This window comes from Dreissena polymorpha, chromosome 4 (assembly GCF_020536995.1).
Source record: "Dreissena polymorpha isolate Duluth1 chromosome 4, UMN_Dpol_1.0, whole genome shotgun sequence".
NCBI lineage: Eukaryota > Metazoa > Mollusca > Bivalvia > Myida > Dreissenidae > Dreissena > Dreissena polymorpha.
This window is the reverse complement of record NC_068358.1, coordinates 12,720,644-12,740,743: the sequence shown is the minus strand read 5'-3', so window position 1 is coordinate 12,740,743 and position 20,100 is coordinate 12,720,644. Positions and strand designations below refer to the sequence as shown.

The following is a 20,100-nucleotide window of genomic DNA, read 5'->3' as shown; positions in this document are numbered from 1 at the left end:
TGTTTTCAATATCAAGTCATTTGCAAATGCGGTGAAATGAATCTGACCAAAATGCAGATGGAAATTAGATGATCGATAATTCACAATTTTGAACTTACAGTCACCAAAAGTTATTAATACTGTACCGAATCCAAATTCATCATGAGATAATATATTTGATAACATTTTACTTAGAAATTTAAATTATTTTGAGTATGAAAGGTGGTTTTCATTAAAAAGTCACATATCATGCGAAACAATACTGATCTTTGCAAACTACGATGATAAAAATGTCTGACTCAAAAGAAAAAATCGACTCTTAAGGGCGAGTAACCCTACATTAAAAGTACCCAGAGTAAGTAGTACCCGAGACCAATCGAGCCTTAGTTAATAAGTCGTTCCACAACATATTCAACTTGTGGGAACAAGTTTGTAAGTCATTCCTGCGAATGACTCCAATAAGTATGTTGTGCAAACGAGTTAGGCAAAAAGGAGTGTATGTCCCCACTACGCTACCGTACTTTAAATTTTGCAAATACATAAATAAAAGTGAAAGCATTTATGTTACCTGCATTGCCATTGTCATTTACAAGATCAAATCCTATTGTTTGATGATCCATAGTTTACAACATCAACTGCCAAACACTTCACAGCCGTCAGCGCATGCCATAAAACGAAAACTTAAACGTCTCTATGTTTACAAAATGCAGTCACTCACGCACAACATCAGTGACCCCACCCAAATACATAAAATGAAACATTCAAACAATCGATGCCGAGTTAAATAACAGACTGAAAAACAATATGATTTTTAATATTCCACAATACTTGATTACTTGATACAATAATATTATTAGACTACTGTCTGACACCGTTTCTTCTAAACGAAACCAGATTTGTTACGCTTGAGTTGGTAAAGTAAATAAGGTAAACTATATTTGGCGAAGTTAGCCGTTTGCTGGTATTATTTGTTTTAATAAGGTACCAAGGTACCAGTCTAATCGGAATAACACCGAACAACTACAATTACAGTACGATGCTTTTGATTGGTTCAAAATGCGCTTCAGTGGTCTGAAGAGGTCAAATGCTTGTCTGTGCAAGGGCAAATCGTCTGGTTAGAAACAGATGACATGGCGAATGTTGACAAAGTCAAAATTCTTGTTGTTGGTGACTCTGGTATGCCAATTTTCACGATTCATGCATGCTTGATTGTTATATGCCCACGCTTAAACGGTTGTCATCCAAATTATGTTTGGTTTTAGAGAAATACATATTAGTTTTCATAGATATATATTTCGGATGAACAGTAATTCGGATATATGAAAATTAAAATCATCATAAATTACAATAAAGACGAATTCAGCTAAAATGTATTATTTGCAATTGCAGTGACATTTTATAATGCAAGGAATTTAAGCATGGAATTGTTAAAGCAGCCTTAGTCTACTTGTTTGCAAGTCAACTTTCCAAGTGACTAAGTCCATAACATTGTTTTTTGCTTTTCACCTTTTAGTCTTATTCAGTCATGGTTTCTTGAGAATATCCAACTATGTAATGTCTTATTTAGTGAAATATCTTTTGTGTTTTGTTCTAGGTGTAGGTAAAACATCCCTGGTACATCTTATTTGTCACAATGAACCTACAAACAATCCAGGCTGGACCATTGGCTGTTCAGTGGACGTAAAGGTATTTCCAATTTAATGTGCCATACATGTTAAAATCAGCCTCACTCTAAAAAAACAGGGGCTCAGTGCATGTGTGTACACTGTACAGTGTAGTCCCAGATAAGTATGTGCACTTCTCTCTGAGGCTAATCCGGGACAACATTAACAGTTGTTATTATTTTTTTCATTTTTTCTTCTTTGCAAAAATCAAGTTTAAGCTGATTATTATGTGCCAACACACTCTCATTAGTTTTTTTTTCTAGATCTAGTTATTTATAAAATTATATCAACTTTACTAGAGACAGTTCAGTAGACCACTCACAATTTTTGCTTTAGATTTTTGTAGATATTAGTTTGATCTTTTTAATATTAATATGACCTTATATTTACTAAAATTACAATATTAACATAGAGCACTGATCTGCTAAAATATATGACCTGTTGGCTGATAACTTTTCTTATGTTACTTGACAAAGCTCAAATCAAATATTTTTGTATGGATTTGGTCTGCCATCCACTGTTTAATTACAAAGACTGAACTTGGCATAAATGTGTACATTTTTAACTCAGAATAGACCAGAATTGGCCATATGACTATGAAATATTTTGTTCTTGTGGCATTTAAACAAGGAAATGAGATATCGTGAATTTAAAATACAATTTATGTTACTTGTTTGATAAGTGTGAATAAAGCAATTTTTAGATGCAATAATAGTGAAATTATGTTTTCATCCTGGTATAATGTGGAAATTACTTCCTGTAAAATGCTTGTAATGCAAGCAAACCTTACCCAAGTTTTGGATGTTATGTCATTTTATGTAATCTTTTTCTTATTCATTTTATTCTCATTATTAATTACTACTATATTAAGTTAAGAGGGACATATTGGTATCAGCTCATTTGTTAAAAGCTAAATTAATATTCAAATATTTGATAAACTTAGTATTGGAATATTTGTTGTTGTTTTTTAATTTCAAGATACACATATTTGAATATTCAAATATTCTTTGGAATCAATTACAAATCAACATCTCTGAAAATATTATGTCTAGATCTGTCATATTTTGTATAAAATATTTTATATTTGCAATTAAATTATTTTCATCAGTTCATGACCCTTGGGTCAAAACAGGCCACACACAGGCATCAAATAGATAACATTTGTTTGTTTGTTTTTTCCATGTTCATAGGCAAAAGTGGCAATGTCCCTCAAATTCGGAATTTTATGACAAAAGGGAAATTTAATTTTGAGACAAGACTCATGACCACTTTTATGTCCCCCACCACTCTAGTGGCGGCATATTGTGTTTGCCCTGTCTGTTGGTTTGTTTGTGTGCCCAAACTTTAAAATTTGCCATAACTTTGGCAATATTGAAGATAGAAACTTCATATTTGGCATGCATGTGTATCTCATGGAGCTGCACATTTTGAGTGCTGAAAGGTCAAGGTCATCCTTCAAGGTCAAAGGTCAAATATATGGCTCAAAATTGCTCATTAAATGTATACTTTTGCAATATTGAAGCTAGCCTTGATATTTGGCATGCATGTGTATCTCATGGAGCTGCACATTTTGAGTGGTGAAAGGTCAATGTGATCCTTCAAGGTCAAAGGTCATATATATGGGGACATAGTGTTTCACAAACACATCCCTTGTTTTCAACTTTGTTTCAAAAAGTGAATGTAATACTTTTATTCAAATATTATATTATATTATGCCTAAAATTGGTTTTATTAAAATAGCTGGGATTGCCTCTGACTTACTCTAAAGGCTAATCCAGGACAACATTAACAGCTGTTATTATTTTTTTCATTGAAGTAAGTATCTTCTTTCCATAAATCAAGTTTAGGCGGAAAGTTTGGTCCCTGATTATTCTGTGCCAACACACTCGCATTGAGCTTTTTCCTAGATCATTTATTTATAAAATGATATCAACTTGACTAGAAAACAGTTCGGTAGACCACTTATAATTTGTTTAAGATTTGTGTAGATATTAGTTTGATCTTTTTAATATTAATCTGACCGTATATTTACTAAAATTACGATATTAACATTGAGCACTGGTCTGCTAAAATATATGACGTGTTGGCTGATAAACTTTTCTTATTTGCTTGAGAAAGCTCAGACCAAATATTTATGTATGGATTTGGTCAGCCTGATCCACTGTTTAATTACAAAGACTGAACTTGGCATAAATGTGTACATTTTTAAGTCAGAATAGACCAGAATTGGCCTTATGACTATAAAATATTTTGTTCTTGTGGTATTGAAACAAAGAAAATAGATATTTTGAATTTAAAACACAATTTATGTTACTTTTTGATGAGTGTGAATAAAGCAATTTTGAGATGCAATGATAGTGAAATAATGTTAAAATTCATCCTGGTATAACATGCAAATTACTTCCTGTAAAATGCTTGAAATGCCAGCAAACCTTACCCAAGTTTTAGATGTTATGTCAATATTTAGGTAATCTTCTTTTAATCATTTTCTTCTCTTTATTAATTACTTCTATATAAAGTTAAGAGGGACATACTGGAATCAGCTCATTTGTTTCTGACAGTCTGTCAATCCGTCTGTTTACTGTAGACACAAATTTGTCTTGAAAAGTTCTTCACTGTTCAAAGTGCAATATTCAAATTTTCTTGGACTGTTCATAATCATATGAAGTTTTGCATGTGCAATTTGTATAGTGCAAAGATATAAAATACAGCTCAACTCAGAATTTCTGTAACTTCATTATTGTTATTATAGAATTAAATAGCAAAAATATAAGTGATGCCAACTAAAAGCTAAATTAATATTCAAATATTCAATAAACTAAGTATTGGAATATTTTTATTTTTTTTTATAATTTCAAATTTTCTTTGCAATCCATTACATATCAAAATCTCTGATACTACAATATCCAGGTCTGTCATATTTTGTATGAAACATTTTATATTTGCAATTAAATTATTTTCATCAATTCATGACCCTTGGGTCAAAACAGGCCACACCCAGGCATCAAATAGATAACATTTGTTTGTTTTTTTCCATGCTCACAGGCAAAAGTGGCAAAGTCCCTCAAATTTGGAATTATATGACAAAAGGAAAATTTTATTTTGAGACAAGAATCATAACCTTTTTTAACCAGGTTTTCCGAAGGAAAAAACTGGTTATTAGATTGGCGAATGCGGGCGGGCTGGCTGGCTGGCGGGCGGGCGGAACAAGCTTGTCCGGGCCATAACTATGTCGTTCATTGTCATATTTTAAAATCATTTGGCACATTTGTTCACCATCATTGGACGGTGTGTTGCGCGAAATAATTACGTCGATATCTCCAAGGTCAAGGTCACACTTTGAGTTCAAAGGTCAAAATTGGCAATAAATGAGCTTGTCTGGGCCATATCTATGTCATTCATTGTGAGATTTTACAATTATTTGGCACATTTGTTCACCATCATGGGACAGTGTGTCGCACGAAAGAATCACGTCAATATCTCCAATGTCAAGGTCACCACAACTTAAAATAGATTTATTTTGAAACAAACTTACAAAGGGGGTTAATTTTGTTTGTTCATTTCAAAAGTTCAGTTTGAGTTGTCTCCCTTAATCAGATTTTTTTTCACAATGAAAACCTGGTTTTGTGACAATTTTGTCCCTTGTTTCAACTTTGTTTCAAAAAGTGAATGTAATATTTTTATCCAAATGCTATATTATATTATGCCTAAAATTGGTTTTATTAAAATAGCTGGCATTGCCTCTGACTTACTCAATTTGTCCAAATCTTTTGTTTTTAAATTAAGTTTACATTTATATGGTAATGTCAAGGAATATGACTTTATGTCACTGGAATAGGGCTAAATATTGCTATCAAATTAGCCGGTAATTATCACTGGACTTTATATTACAAAATGACGTAACACAAATTCTCCTATGAAAATGAAAGGCTTAAAGGTTTCCTATTTGGTGTGTAAAATTGTATTTTGGTTCTCTACAAAAAAAATTAAATACTGTGTCTGATGTCATAACTTGTCAGCCAAATCCCCTAGGGTCCAATTTTTCGCTGTGTAACAACTTGTTACAGATAACCATATATTACTTTAAGTGGAGTCTGGGGGGTGTTCAATACTACTGTGACAAGGGATAGTTATTGTTATTATTATTATTACTATTATAATTATTGTATTATTGTTGTCCCCTACCGGTTAAACTGGAGGCGACTTATGGTTTGCGCTCTGTGTGTCAGTCTGTCCGTCACACTTTTCTGGATCCTGGTAGGGGACTTATATTGCTTGGCAATAGTCTTGTTATTATTAATTTTATTATGCTCCCCCAAAATTTATTTTTGCGGGAGCATATAGTCGCCGCTTCGTCTGTCCGTGTGTGTGTCCGTCCATGCACAATTTTTGTTCAGGCTATTTCTCAGCAACTAATGACCGGAATTCAATTAAGCTTTATGGGAAGCTTCACTTCCAAGAGGAGATGTGCATATTATCAGCGGGTTCTGGTCGGATGATTTTTTTCACAGAGTTATGGCCCTTTGAAATTTTCTATAAAAAATTATTGTCCCCCCAACTACTGTGCTGTCAAGACGTTTCCTTTTATCTGAATATATAGTGCAATATTGTGACAAAAAACTTTGGGGCAGCATCACCCGTCTCCGACGGTTTCTTGTTATTATTATTATTATTTTTATTACTATTATTATCAGTATTATTATTAACATAAAGATTATTACTTTTTTCTCAAAACTTTCTATCATTAGAGTAAAAAAGTTATATAAGTCAAATTAATTTTATCTTTTATTTGTGTAAATACTTGTTAGTTTTGAAACTCTTAAAACAGTTAATTTTGTTTTTGTCCAAACATAAGGTAATAGAAAATGTTTTTTGAAATACATATACAGATACAAACATGGTATTTTGTGATGAACAACTCATTTCAGCTTCACGAGTATAAGGCAGGGACAGCTGCAGAGAAGACATTCTTCATAGAGCTGTGGGATATAGGGGGATGTACCAGTCACCAGGACTGTCGATCTATGTTCTACACCAATGTGCACGGTATGTGACACCAGGTTAATATAGGGGGATGTACCAGTCACCAGGACTGTCGATCTATGTTCTACACCAATGTACATGGTATGTGATACCAGGTTTATATAGGGGGATGTACCAGTCACCAGGACTTTCGATCTATGTTCTACACCAATGTGCACGGTATGCGACACCAGGTTTATATAGGGGGATGTACCAGTCACCAGGACTGTCGATCTATGTTCTACACCAATGTGCATGGTATGTGATACCAGGTTTATATAGGGGGATGTACCAGTCACCAGGACTGTCGATCTATGTTCTACATCAATGTGCATGGTATGTGATACCAGGTTTATATAGGGGGATGTACCAGTCACCAGGACTTTCAATCTATGTTCTACACCAATGTGCACGGTATGCCACACCAGGTTTATATAGGGGGATGTACCAGTCACCAGGACTTTCGATCTATGTTCTACACCAATGTGCACGGTATGCGACACCAGGTTTATATTTTACATTTGAGCCTTGCTGTGGAACAATTGGGTTTAATGCATGTGCGTAAAGTGTCGTCCAAGATTAGCAATGCCTAAACAGGATTTTTGCTAAGAGGAGACATCATTTAAACACAAAATACTATAAACACGGTGAGGGTTGTCCCTGATGAGCCTCTGGTGACAGCATATGCATTAAGCCACATTTACCAAGGCTCATTTCTAAGTGGTCCTTACATGACAACCTAATGCTGCTATGGGGATGTAATGTACATTTTCTTGTGAAAGCAGTTTAAGGTTATTGTGTTCTGATAAATGTTACATTTAGTTCATCATATTTTTATATAGATTTTAGCTGAACTGGTCAATTTTTATGTCCCCCACTATAGTAGTGGGGGACATATTGTTTTTGCCCTGTCTGTTGGTTGGTTGGTCTGTTGGTTGGTTTGCGCCAACTTTAACATTTGCAATAACTTTTGCAATATTGAAGATAGCAACTTGATATTTGGCATGTATATGTATCTCATGGAGCTGCACATTTTGAGTGGTGAAAGGTCAAGGTCAAGGTCATCCTTCAAGGTCAAAGGTCAAATATATGGGTCAAAATCGCTCATTTAATGTACACTTTTGCTGCTGCAGTATTTCAATATTCAAGATAGCAACTTGATATTTGGCATGCATGTGTATCTCATGGAGCTGCACATTTTGAGTGGTGAAAGGTCAAGGTCAAGGTCATCCTTCAAGGTCAGATTTCAAATATAGGCCAAAATCGCTCATTTTATGAGTACTTTTGCAATATTGAAGATAGCAACTTGATATTTGGCATGCATGTGTATCTCATGGAGCTGCACATTTAGAGTGGTGAAAGGTCAATGTCAAGGTCATCCTTCAAGGTCAGAGGTCAAATATATGTGGCCCAAATCGCTAATTTTCTGAATACTTTTGCAATATTGAAGATAGCAACTTGATATTTGGCATGCATGTGTATCTCATGGAGCTGCACATTTTTAGTGGTGAAAGGTCAAGGTCATCCTTCAAGGTCAAATATATTTGTCAAAATTGCTCATGTAATGTCACTTCTGCAATGTTGAAGCTAGCAATTTTATATTTGAAATGCATGTGTATCTCATGGAGCTGCACATTTTGAGTGGTGAAGGGTCAAGGTCAAGGTCATCCTACAAGGTCAAGGTCATCCTACAAGGTCAAACGTCATATAGGGGGACATTGTGTTTCACAAACGCATCTTGTTTGCAATTATATCAGATATAATTTTGGGACGATTTATGAATAGTATTCAAGTTTAATAATTGTAAACGATTAAATATTATGGCTGCCAGGGTGCAGTTTTCCTTATATGGTGATAGTGAGCACTTTAGAAGTCAATTTTTTGCTAAAAAGTAAATAAACTTTCTCAAAACATGTATTCAAATCATATCTGGGCAGTGTTTGAAAAAAGTTCTGCTTGTTAAAAAGCATATCAAACATGGGACGAGGCAGTTTTCCTAATATTGCTACACTGAAGCCAGTGAACACTTCAGAAATCAAATTTTGGGCGCAATCATAATAAAGCTTGTTAAGAATATTTGTTCTGGTGATGTCTGGGTCTAGTTCTTTTATTGTTGGTAACATTGAAAAGTGGCAGCAGTTTATAGTTTCTTCAGTGAAACTTAACCAGCTTAGAACAGTTAAGTTCATGTGGGTCTCAGATGAGCGCACTTGTTACAAATATGCTACCGGGGGGGGAGGGGGGGGGGGGGTTTCCTATGGGTCTCAGATGAGCGCAATTGTTCCAAATATGCTACCGGGGGGGGGGGGGGTATTCCAGTATTCTTGAGTTAAGATTGGAGTAACATTAATTTTTTTGTAGTATTTTTAATTGATTACAAAATCAAGTTTATGAAAGCAGATAACCATGCAAATTTTTTGTTAACTACTATATGCTCAGATAATTTACAAGATGATTAGTATTTTTAATGGTATTTTCCTTGCAGGTATAATATTAGTTCATGATCTGACTAATAGGAAGTCACAGCAAAACCTCCAATGCTGGTTGGGTGAAGTTTTGAGAAAAGAAAACAAAATATCTGGTGGAAATGGGTAAAACTTCTTTCAAAATACATGTATTTGTTGCTTTTCTTGCACCACGTGGTCATGGTAAGCTTTTGTGATCATCTTTTGTCTGTCATTCGTCATCTTTTGTGACTTGTGATCAGTTTAGAGGACAAATTTCTTGAAATTTGATTTCAAGTCCCATTGATGTCTAGGCCTAGTTTTTAACCAGGTCATTTTGGTTAAAAAAAACAGGTCACTAGAACAAAATAAATAAAAAGTTAGTGGAAACTCTAGAGGCCTTATGTATTGCATAATCTTCATGAAACTTAGTGAGAACATTAACTTTGTCCCAATTATATTTTGGAATGATTTCAGAACCTAAGTTCCAGTGGGCTCAAAATCTAGATCACTAGGTCAAAGAATGGCCACCATAAGGTGGTGCAGTTTTCCTCATATCCTTTGCACACCTGTAACGTATTAGAACGTACACGTTTTTTCTCTCCTCCAAACCGTTGCGATTTTTACAGTGACTGACTACAACGTTATAGAACGCATACAAATTTTTTTGTTCCAAAACCTGACCCCTATTAAGCGTAGGAACCCTGACACTTTTTTTCTTAAAAATTACAAGTATCAATGTTTTTAAATGAACTGAAACTTAATCAAAGACAAAAAAAATAAAATAAGACTGTGACGTTCGAATGTTCAATATACAGTCTGTTGACTCTATAGTTTTGACCATTTATGGTTAATAATTGAGAGTTAAAATCAATAAATATTTAAATGCTCAAAATTCATCTTAAAAAAGCAAATGAATGGTATTTTGAAAACAATGATTTTCTGTCATGTTTGTGGTATAAACTCATGAAAGTTCTGCAATTTGAATGTTATATGACAACGTTTTGGCAAAAAAGATCAACTCATACAACAGATCATGTGTAATATTGTTTACTGATCTGTATTGAGTTTATCAAAAATATGTTTTTATACGTTACAGAGGTTTATTTGCTATTGACAAAGTTCGTAAAAAATACGTTACAGTTCTTCTTAGTATTCTCATGCACTTCATTTTTCAGTTGTATAAAAGCATAAAAATACAGTAGAAACCGCTATGGGGCATCCCTTTCTAAAACAAATTATAACGTATTTAAGCAGATAATTGTTTGACGATAAACAACTGTTACGGGTAAAAACGTATTTTAGGCCTGATTTTCGTTGTGAACCGTAAAATGTATTTTTAAAAACACAAAAATCCGTTACAGTATTTAAAATTGTGAAAAGCCTGCACGTTTAACAACATTGAAGGTGTTACCTTTAAAAAAAGCCCTGGTTCTGAGAAGAGAAAAATGGTATATACGTTTCAATACGCTACAGCTGTTCGCTGCAGAAAAATCGAACAGGTGCCTAAAGGATATGGCATTTGAAAAACCATATCAATGCTCTTGAAGTCACATTTTTGACCAACTCATAGTGAAATTTGCTCAGAACATTTACAAACTTGATACCTGGGCTGAGTTTGAAATTGATTGTGGTTTAAAAAAAAGCTTTTGTGGCAGATATCCTTAATAGTCTATTGTGAAACTTTGTGAACATGACCTGCTCAGACCAGTGAAGTTCCTGGAATTGTCAGGTGAGCGCCTTAAGGCCTAAGCTCTCATGTTTAATACTTTTATGGAAGTTTTCAAGTAGTTTTGTTGTTAGCTTTTGAAATGTCACAAAACAAAATTTTGAGTAGAGGTTACAAGCATGATGTTTTCATAGCAACGTGAAATTAAGACCCCTGACGGTCTTTCATACACCATTCAATTTAAGAAAGGTATCAACAATAATAAAATATGTTAATTTAAAAACGAATGGAAGACCAATCACAGCCATTCATACAACAATTAATTTTAGAAAGTATTCTAAGATGATAAAATAGGTCCAAAAAATGGATCTTTTGGCCCTTAAGAATTGTATAGGAACAGTTTATGTTATCAGGTTTGACCTTGACTCGGAGCAGTTTGTTGGGAACCAGCTACCTCTGCTTGTGATTGGAACCAAGGCCGACCAGACAGAAACCATACGAGACAAAAATCGCCAGTCTTCAGTTGCAGAGGAATTTGGGGCAGATCAGTTTGACTTGGTATTGTTTGTGTGTATAACACTTTAGAATGATTCTGAAATATTGAGATGTCTGATGAATTAAAAAACTTCTTTTTTTTTATTTTATCCTTGTTTTTCACACCTGTTTCCCCTTTTAAAATCCAAATGTGGTAACACTATTTCAGGACAATTACAGTGTCAAGTACCTGGCGCCAGGCTCAACAAATGCTGTAAAACTCTCCAGATTTTTTGACAAAGTAAGTAGAAGTTTTTATAATTGACCATATTCTGTATACATGTTATACATTTATGATATTGTTACTTATTGTAGTTATAAACCAAATATTTTGTATGCCCCCCTTCGAAGAAGAGGGGGTATATTGTTTTGCACATGTTGGTCGGTCCGTCCGTAGGTCCGTCCACAGAATGGTTTCCAGATGATTACTCAAGAACACTTATGTCTAGGATCATGCAACTCCATAGGTACATTGATCATGACTCGCAGATGACCCCTATTGATTTTCAGGTCAAAAACTTGAACCTTGTTTAAAATTGTATAACTTTTGCAATATTGAAGAAGCAACTTCATATTTAGCATGCCTGTGTATCTTACTGAGCTGCACATTTTGAGTGGTGAAAAGTCAAGGTCAATGATTCAGGTCACTAGGTCAAAGGTCAAGGTTACAGTGACAAAAAACGTCTTCACACAATGGCTTCCACTACAACCGACAGCCCATATGGGGGGCATGCATGTTTTACAAACAGCCCTTGGTCGTTTTTGCTTTCAATGATCCTTTCAAATTTTTACCCTGGTTTTTAACAAAGTTTAAAATCCTGGTTATTAGATCGTGGTATGGAATTAGGAAATGGTGTCAGCAGCCGGCTTCCAGTCAATAACTTTAGCATTGATCAATCTTGATGAAACTGTGCATAAAGCAGGCTTGACTGAATAAATATCTTGGGTTTTATGTGGAGAGTGTCTTATCCGGTTAAGGTACGTGAGATTGAAAGATATACTTTCAATAACTTCAGTTATGATAGAGATATGTGGGTGCTTTGTTATGCATTGATATCCTACATGCAGACCTAGCCTTTGACTGCATTTGGGTGCCAGTCAGGGCAAGTCTTGGTGACTTTAACACAAATAGTAAAATGATCTTTATTAAATGACTTGAGTTTAGATGGAGGTATTGCACTGCAATGTTTTGTTCAGGTTGCTTATGTGCTGACCTTGCATGGGAGTTCATTAGTGGTCAATCGAGTTAAAGATCAAGGTCACTGTTATGAAAAGTGCTCTATAGCTTGAGTTTGTATGCAGCCATTGTTCTAAAATTGTGTATACTAGTAGCTTACAGGAAACCTCATTTTAGACCAGCTGGAGGTCAAGGGCATATTAATATAAAATAGAAAAAAATATTTTCTTCTAAATAAAATTAAGTTTGAATGGAGGTATTGTGCTTCGGTTTGTAGGAAGTTTATATGCAGACTTAGCTGAGAATTTGATTCAATTAATATCTTACTCTTGAATAACTTGCTTAGTGGTGTTACAATGTTTCAATTTATGATTCATTCTTAGGTTAAATGATGTTCTGGTATATGTATAAATGTACTTACATTTGTAGACAGTTATTTACAGTGAAATGATATTTTTTCATTTTCTCATTTGAATGAACAAAATTATTTAACAATATTGGCATAACTACAGGTAATGCCAGAATACTTCATATAATATATTGAATGTGTTATTATATGTTGCTATGGTTACGTTAACTTCTTTTTTTTCAAAAAGATCATACCATTACCATCCATTCCAGAATAATTTAATCAAGAACGTTTTTTTTTTCTTAAATGCATCTCTAGTTCAACACACAATTTGTACAGAGCCGAACATAAAAATGGCATAAGTATTTTTTGTATTTTAGGTTATAGAAAGAAGATACTATTCTAGAGAGGTATGTAGCCTCATTGTAGACAGGGCTTTTTTTCCTTCTGTGAGAATGGCCGTTTTTCACAAATTAAGGAAATCTGAACAGTTTGCGACTCATTTTTTCACAAAATGGGGGGGGGGGGCAAGGCTGCTTCACAAAGACAGGGAAAATAAAGCCCTTGTAGATGAGTCATTATTACATGATACTCTAACATCTTTCAATTATACAGAGAACTCAAGTTTCTATCTAAACTACCCATTCACTCAACACACATAGGTTAATTGTTTAGTTACAACTTACTGTAATACATAGTTCTCTTTTATTTCCAAATGTCAAACAATTGTCAAACTTTCAAATATAAAAAGTAGCATTTTTGTTGTGAATCCGCAAATAAACATCTCTTTGTCATTCTCTTGTTGAACCATTCAGAGTATAAATAAGCGTTAATTATTAGTTAAATTGCAAACATATTCAAGTATGCATCAATTTTTGTATGTCTTCCAGTCTAAACAGGGGGACATATTGTTTTTGCCCAGTCTGTTGGTTTGTTTGCATCAAACTTTAACATTGGCCATAACTTTTGCAATATTAAAGATAGCAACTTGATATTAAGCATGCATGTGTATTTCATGGAGCTGCACATTTTGAATGGTGAAAGGTAAAGGTCATCCTTCAAGTTCAAAGGTCAAATATATGGGGGGGACATAGTTTTTCACAAACATATCTTGTTTTAAATTCATCACAAGGTATTCATATTAATTTATGTAACATAAACAATGGGTTCACTGTTTTACATTCTGAGCCTGATGTTTCAAAAAGCCCCACTTCCACTCATCTCATTCTCTCTAAATGTAACGCTCCACACACTTGATCCTTATAACAGTAAGTTTTACGTTATGTTGAAATGAAATCTTCAACAAATGAAGCTCAAAAGCTGACATTGCAATAGAAATGACATGAATTATTAACAGAGCATTTGATCCTTATGAAATATTGAATAGCTTGACAATATTTAAAAAAACAACACAGCCAACCCACATTTTTTATCTTTTTGTTTAAGACTGATATATGAATGAAGACAATTGCCAAATAGTTTTACATTGATGACATGACCTGTATAGAAATGTGTGTACAAATGACTATAGGTGTGGCTAAATCTAAAAAAATATACTATTTTCTCGTTTGAATTTAAGGCTTTTTCTTGAAATTGCAGTAAATTTCTTGTAATGTGATGAATTTTAGTAACTATTGACACACAGCAATTGATGCAGTGATATCGAACACAGATGAATAATTGGCACGCAAAACACTCTTCAGATTCAGATTTGAAATGTCTTAAAAAACAGTTTAATAAGCAGTTCTTTATGTTGCATGACTTTTAACAAAACTGGCAAATGTGCACTTTCAATGTTCAGGTGGCAAACGTTGTGAATGTTTTCATTCTTTTAAGTATTTGTCCCAAACAGATAATTGATGATGGACTCAAAGCTCTGTTAAACATGTTTTCTTTTAAAGGTCTTGCACTGAAGGAAGCTTTTTGGTTAGATTTGCTTTCTTTTTCTCCCTTCCTACATTGTATGCTAATTTCCTTCCGAAACTATTTTATAAAGTCATCAAAAAAACCTGGTTCATTTCCATGCACATAATTTCCTGATGCTTTTCTTTTAGTTGTCTGTTGAGGACTGTTTGGGTTTCAGGATGAACGAACATCATGTCCAATGCACTTCTTTTTGTCTGAAATTTGTTCTATTTTAGCCCATCAGGTTTAAAAGTGTTTTACTCATTCCTGTCTTCATTTCCATTGGGAAAACAAGAATCTTGCTTTTTTCTTACCATATTATGTTTTATGGTGTATCCACTTTTTATGTCCCCCACTATAGTAGTGGGGGGCATATTGTTTTTGCCCTGTCTGTTGGTTGGTTGGTTGGTCTGTCTGTCTGTCTGTCTGTTTGCGCCAACTTTAACATTTGCAATAACTTTTGCAATATTGAAGATAGCAACTTGATATTTGGCATGCATAAGTTTCTCATGGAGCTGCACATTTTGAGTGGTGAAAGCTCAAGGTAAAGGTCATCCTTCAAGGTCAAAGGTCAAATATATGGGTCAAAATCGCTAATTTAATGTACACTTTTGCAGTATTTCAATATTCAAGATAGCAACTTGATATATGGCATGCATGTGTATCTCATGGAGCTGCACATTTTGAGTGGTGAAAGGTCAAGATCAAGGTCATCCTTCAAGGTCAGAGGTCAAATATATGTGGCCAAAATCGCTCATTTTATGAGTACTTTTGCAATATTGAAGATAGCAACTTGATATTTGGCATGCATGTGTATCTCATGGAGCTGCACATTTTGAGTGGTGAAAGGTCAAGGTCATTCTTCAAGGTCAGAGGTCAAATATATGTGGCCCAAATCGCTTATTTTATGAATACTTTTGCAATATTGAAGATAGCAACTTGATATTTGGCATGCATGTGTATCTCATGGAGCTGCACATTTTGAGTGATGAAAGGTCAAGGTCAAGGTCATCCTTCAAGGTCAAATATATGGGTCAAAATTGCTCATGTAATGTCACTTCTGCAATATTGAAGCTAGCAATTTTATATTTGAAATGCATGTGTATCTCATGGAGCTGCACATTTTGAGTGGTGAAGGGTCAAGGTCAAGGTCATCCTACAAGGTCAAATGTCATATAGGGGGACATTGTGTTTCACAAACGCATCTTGTTTGGGACTGTAGCTAGATCCAAATATATTCTATTAATTTATCAATGTATGAACAATTTAACATAATTTTTAAAATGTCACCTGCCTGTTTACAATGTGTCAATTTATATAGACCTTTATATACACCTTATTGAAAATATCTCATGTCAACAGTCCAACAAGAACTATTAACAGCTGTTCAATAAGTTTCCAGATATCTGGAGATTGTTTGTTTTTGTATTTATAGAAACTGATAAGCCTCCCTAAATATATTAATATTTAATATACATACCCAGTTTGTTATGACAGGGTTGGCCATCTGCACAATGAAATGTCATTAGATAAAAAAATTCTGAAAGTATTGCACATCATAATCAATTAATGATTCGCATTCCTTTTTGAATGACATACAATGATGTTTCTTAAATTATATTAAATTGATCAATTTCTTGTTCCCATGCTATGCTTTCTATCAACCCATCCATTTACATAGCACTTCGTTTTAATGTAGCATTTATGGCTGTATACTTGTGAAGATCTTAAAATATGAATATTTTGTGACCACAACTTTCACATATTCACTCATTGTAGGAAATTCTTGTGTAAGAATATTTTTATATTCATTGTTTAGAAAAAAAAAAGATATTGTAAGATCTTTCATGCATAAGAAATTGCAAGTACTTCATTGCATATAATCATGAAGTTTATAAGTATTTTATTTATTCTGATATGGTAGCTCAAATGTTAATGTTATACATTGTTAATGTTTCTTGCAGAGTCAAGCTCCTACACTGCAAAGTCACTCCTCACCTCAGCTTGGACGACGAGTAAAAAATGCTCATGTTGACTGATGACAATTTGTTGTACAGAAATACTGTGATTATTTCCAATATTCCATAAAAACACTCCTTTTAATTGAACTAGATTTTGAAACCCTGCTTTCTTGTGAGTAATTGGTATTGTGCTTTTTAGCCACACTATGTTGTTGATGTTGTGCCAAGAGCCAAACTGTTTTGTGTAATATATACTATAATTTGAGGTAGCTGATGTGTTGACAGATTTTAATATATTTTAAAGTATATCGTTAAATGTCTTAACTTGAAAGATTTTTGTTTAGGCAATACACGGTTTCAGTAAAATGACCAGTATATAGAAGGGGAACAGAAAAAAGATGCTCCAACTGGAATCGATCCTGTGTCCTCTGGATCAAAAGTCAAATAACTTTAACACTATCAAAGATAATTAACTCAAACTTGGAATACTTCTTTATGGCAACAAGACAATTGTGTAGGTCAAGGTGCATAACTCTGTCAGCATTATTTTTAGCTCACCTGAGCACAACGTGCTCATGGTGAGCTTTTGTGATAGCCTTTTGTCCGTCGTGCGTTGTGCGGCATCAACATTTGACTTGTTAACTCTCTAGAGGCCACATTTATTGTCCAATCTTCATGAAAATTGGTCAGAAGATTGGTCTCATTAATATCTTGGATGAGTTCGAAAATGGTTACATTTGCTTGAAAAACATGGCTGCCAAGGGGCGGGGCATTTTTCCTTATATGGCTATATATCGCTATAGTAAAATCTTGTTAACACTCTACAGGCCACATTTATTTCTGATCTTCATGAAAAAAGGTCAGAAGATTTATCCCAATAATATCTTGGACGAGTTCGAAAATGATGCCGGTTGGTTGAAAAACATGGCCGCCAGGGGGCGGGGCATGTTTCCTTATATGGCTATAGTAAAACCTTGTTAACACCCTAGAGGCCACATTTATTTTCCAATCTTTATGAAACTTGCTCAGAAGATTTGTCCCAATGCTATCTTGGATGAGTTCAAAAATGGTAACCTTTGCTTGAAAAACATGGCTGCCAAGGGGCGGGGCAGTTTTCCTTATATGGCTATATATGGCTATAGTAAAATATTGTTAACACTCCAGAGGCCACATTTATTTCCAATCTTCATGAAACTTGGTCAGAAGATTCATCCCAATGATATCTTTGACGAGTTCGAAAATGATGCCGGTGGGTTTAAAAACATGGCCGCCAGGGGACGGGGCATTTTTCCTTATATGGCTATATAGAGTAAATCCTTGTTATCACTCTAGAGGCCACATTTATTGTCCAATCTTGATGAAATATGGTCAGAAAATTTGTCTTAATGATATCTTGGATGAGTTCGAAAATGGTTACGTTTGCTTGAAAAACATGGCCGCCAAGGGGCGGGGCATTTTTGCTTATATGGCAATATAAGGCTATAGTAAATGTTGTTAACACTCTAGAGGCCACATTTATAGTCCGATCTTCATGAAACTCGGTTAGAAGATTCATCCAAATAATATATTGGAGGGTTCAAAAATGATACCGGTTGGTTGAAAAACATGGCCACCACGGGGGCGGGGCTATTTTCCTTATATGGCTATAGTAAGACCTTGTGAACACTCTAGAGGTCACATTTATTTTCAGATCATCATGAAACTTGGTCAGAAGATTTGTCCCAATGATATCTTGGATGTGTTCGAAAAAATTTTGAGTTGCTTTAAAAACATGGCCAGCAGGGGCAGGGCATTTTTCCTTTTATGGCTATATATATCTATAGTAAATCCTTGTTAACACATTTATTGTCCAATCTTCATGAAATTTTGTCAGAAGATTCGTCTCAATGATATCTTGGATGAGTTCGAAAATAATAATGTTTGCTTAAAAAAAATGGCTTCCAAGGGGCGGGGCATTTTTCCTTATATGGCTATAGTAAAATCTTGTTAACACTCTAGAGGCCACATTTAATGTCCGATCTTCATGAAACTTGGTCAGAAGATTCATCCCAATAATATCTTGGAAGAGTTTTAAAATGATGCAGGTTGGTTGAAAAACATGGCTGCCAGGGGGTGGGGCATTTATCCTTATATGGCTATAGTAAAACCTTGTTAACACTCTAGAGGCCACATTTATTTTCCGATCTTCGTGAAACTTGGTCAGAAGATTTGTCCCAATAATATCTTGTTATCTCAGGTGAGCGACCTTTGGCCTTTCATTCTCTCTTGTTAGAGATATGCCCCTTTTTAAACGCCCGAATTTAAAAACGGGACGTATGATAGTTTTACCTTTGGCGGACGGGCAGCGGGCTGTGGGCTGTGTCTACAGCAGTGTCCGCTCTCTAATTCAAATAGTTTTCATCCGATCTTCACCAACTTTGGTCAGAAATTATGTCTAGATAATATGTAGGTCAAGTTTGAATATGGGTCATGCCGGGTCAAAAAGGAGGTCACGAGGTCACATAGTGCATTTCCAGCATTGAGCATGGTTTCCGCTCTCTAATTGAAGTAGTTTTCATCTGATCTTTGCCAAATTTAGTCAGATGTTACATCTAAATGATATCTAGGTCAAGTTCAAATATGGGTCATGCCGGGTCAATAACTAGGTCTCTAGGTCACTTAGTGCATTTCAAGCATTGAGCATGGTGTCCAAAACCTTCGATCGAGCGTATCTTGTGACAGTTTGGCACTCTTGTTGAAAATTGAAATGAAAATTTGAATAAGTTTTGTGTTTAGGTCCACTTTATTCCTAAAGTATCAAAGCTATTGCTTTCATACTTGCAACACTTACTAACTATCATAAGGGGACTGTGCAGGCAAACTTATGTAACTCTGACTGGCATTTTGACAGAATTATGGCCCCTTTTTACTTAGAAAATTGAAAATTTGGTTAAGTTTTGTGTTTTGGTCCATTTTACTCCCAAAGTATCATAGCTATTGCTTTCAGACTTGGAACACTCGCTACTATCATAAGGGGACTGTACAGGACAAGTTGCATAACTCTGGTTGGCATTTTGACGGAATTATGGCCCTTTTTTGACTTAGTAACTTTGAATATTTTGTTAAATTTTGTGTTTAGATGCACTTTATTTCTAAAGTATCAAGGCTATCGCTTTCAAACTTCAAAAACTTCAAATACTTTCTTACTATCATGAGGGTACTGTAACTGGCAAGTTGAATTTGACCTTGACCTTTGCATGACCTTGAATCTCAAGGTCAAATAAATACATTTTGCTTACATTGCCATAACTTCTTTATTTAGGATCAGATTTGATTCATACTTTGACAAAACAACACTTACCTGACATACCACAATGCACTCCACCCAAACCATCCCCCCACGCCCCACCCCAGAAC

The 20,100-nt window shown here is 34.7% G+C and overlaps 2 protein-coding genes across 8 annotated transcripts in view; one reads left to right on the top strand and one right to left on the bottom strand.

The window, feature by feature from the left end:
• The window catches only part of LOC127877418 (anoctamin-4-like), an 89,451-nt gene extending 88,500 nt beyond the window's left edge, over positions 1–951 (bottom strand). For 2 of the 6 annotated variants that reach the window (XM_052423277.1, XM_052423282.1), the window contains exon 1: positions 548–950. In XM_052423277.1, coding sequence (XP_052279237.1) covers positions 548–599 — 52 coding nt within the window. In that variant the 5' untranslated portion in view covers positions 600–950. Of the gene's footprint in view, positions 1–547 lie in introns of all 6 variants that reach the window. The other 4 variants (XM_052423279.1, XM_052423280.1, XM_052423278.1 and 1 more) reach the window with 3 other exon arrangements.
• A 109-nt stretch (positions 952–1,060) lies between these two features.
• LOC127878998 (rab-like protein 3) lies at positions 1,061–20,100 on the top strand. Of its 2 annotated transcripts, XM_052425578.1 has the most exons (9): positions 1,061–1,155; positions 1,574–1,665; positions 6,572–6,689; positions 9,151–9,256; positions 11,192–11,336; positions 11,482–11,553; positions 13,219–13,248; positions 14,740–14,764; positions 16,708–20,100. In XM_052425578.1, the coding sequence occupies exons 1-8, from the start codon at positions 1,110–1,112 to the stop codon at positions 14,749–14,751; spliced, it is 621 nt and encodes a 206-aa protein (XP_052281538.1). In that variant the 5' UTR covers positions 1,061–1,109; the 3' UTR covers positions 14,752–14,764; positions 16,708–20,100. The 2 variants fall into 2 exon arrangements, with proteins under 2 accessions (XP_052281538.1, XP_052281537.1); XM_052425577.1 differs by lacking the exon at positions 14,740–14,764.

Bases quoted from the DNA above. Each gene is read 5' to 3' on its own strand.
- LOC127878998 (XM_052425577.1), top strand. From the start codon at position 1,110: ATGGCGAATGTTGACAAAGTCAAAATTCTTGTTGTTGGTGACTCTG. The intron at 1,666-6,571 runs GTATTTCCAATT...AACTCATTTCAG, and splicing joins GCTGTTCAGTGGACGTAAAG to CTTCACGAGTATAAGGCAGG. The intron at 9,257-11,191 runs GTAAAACTTCTT...TTATGTTATCAG, and splicing joins AAAATATCTGGTGGAAATGG to GTTTGACCTTGACTCGGAGC.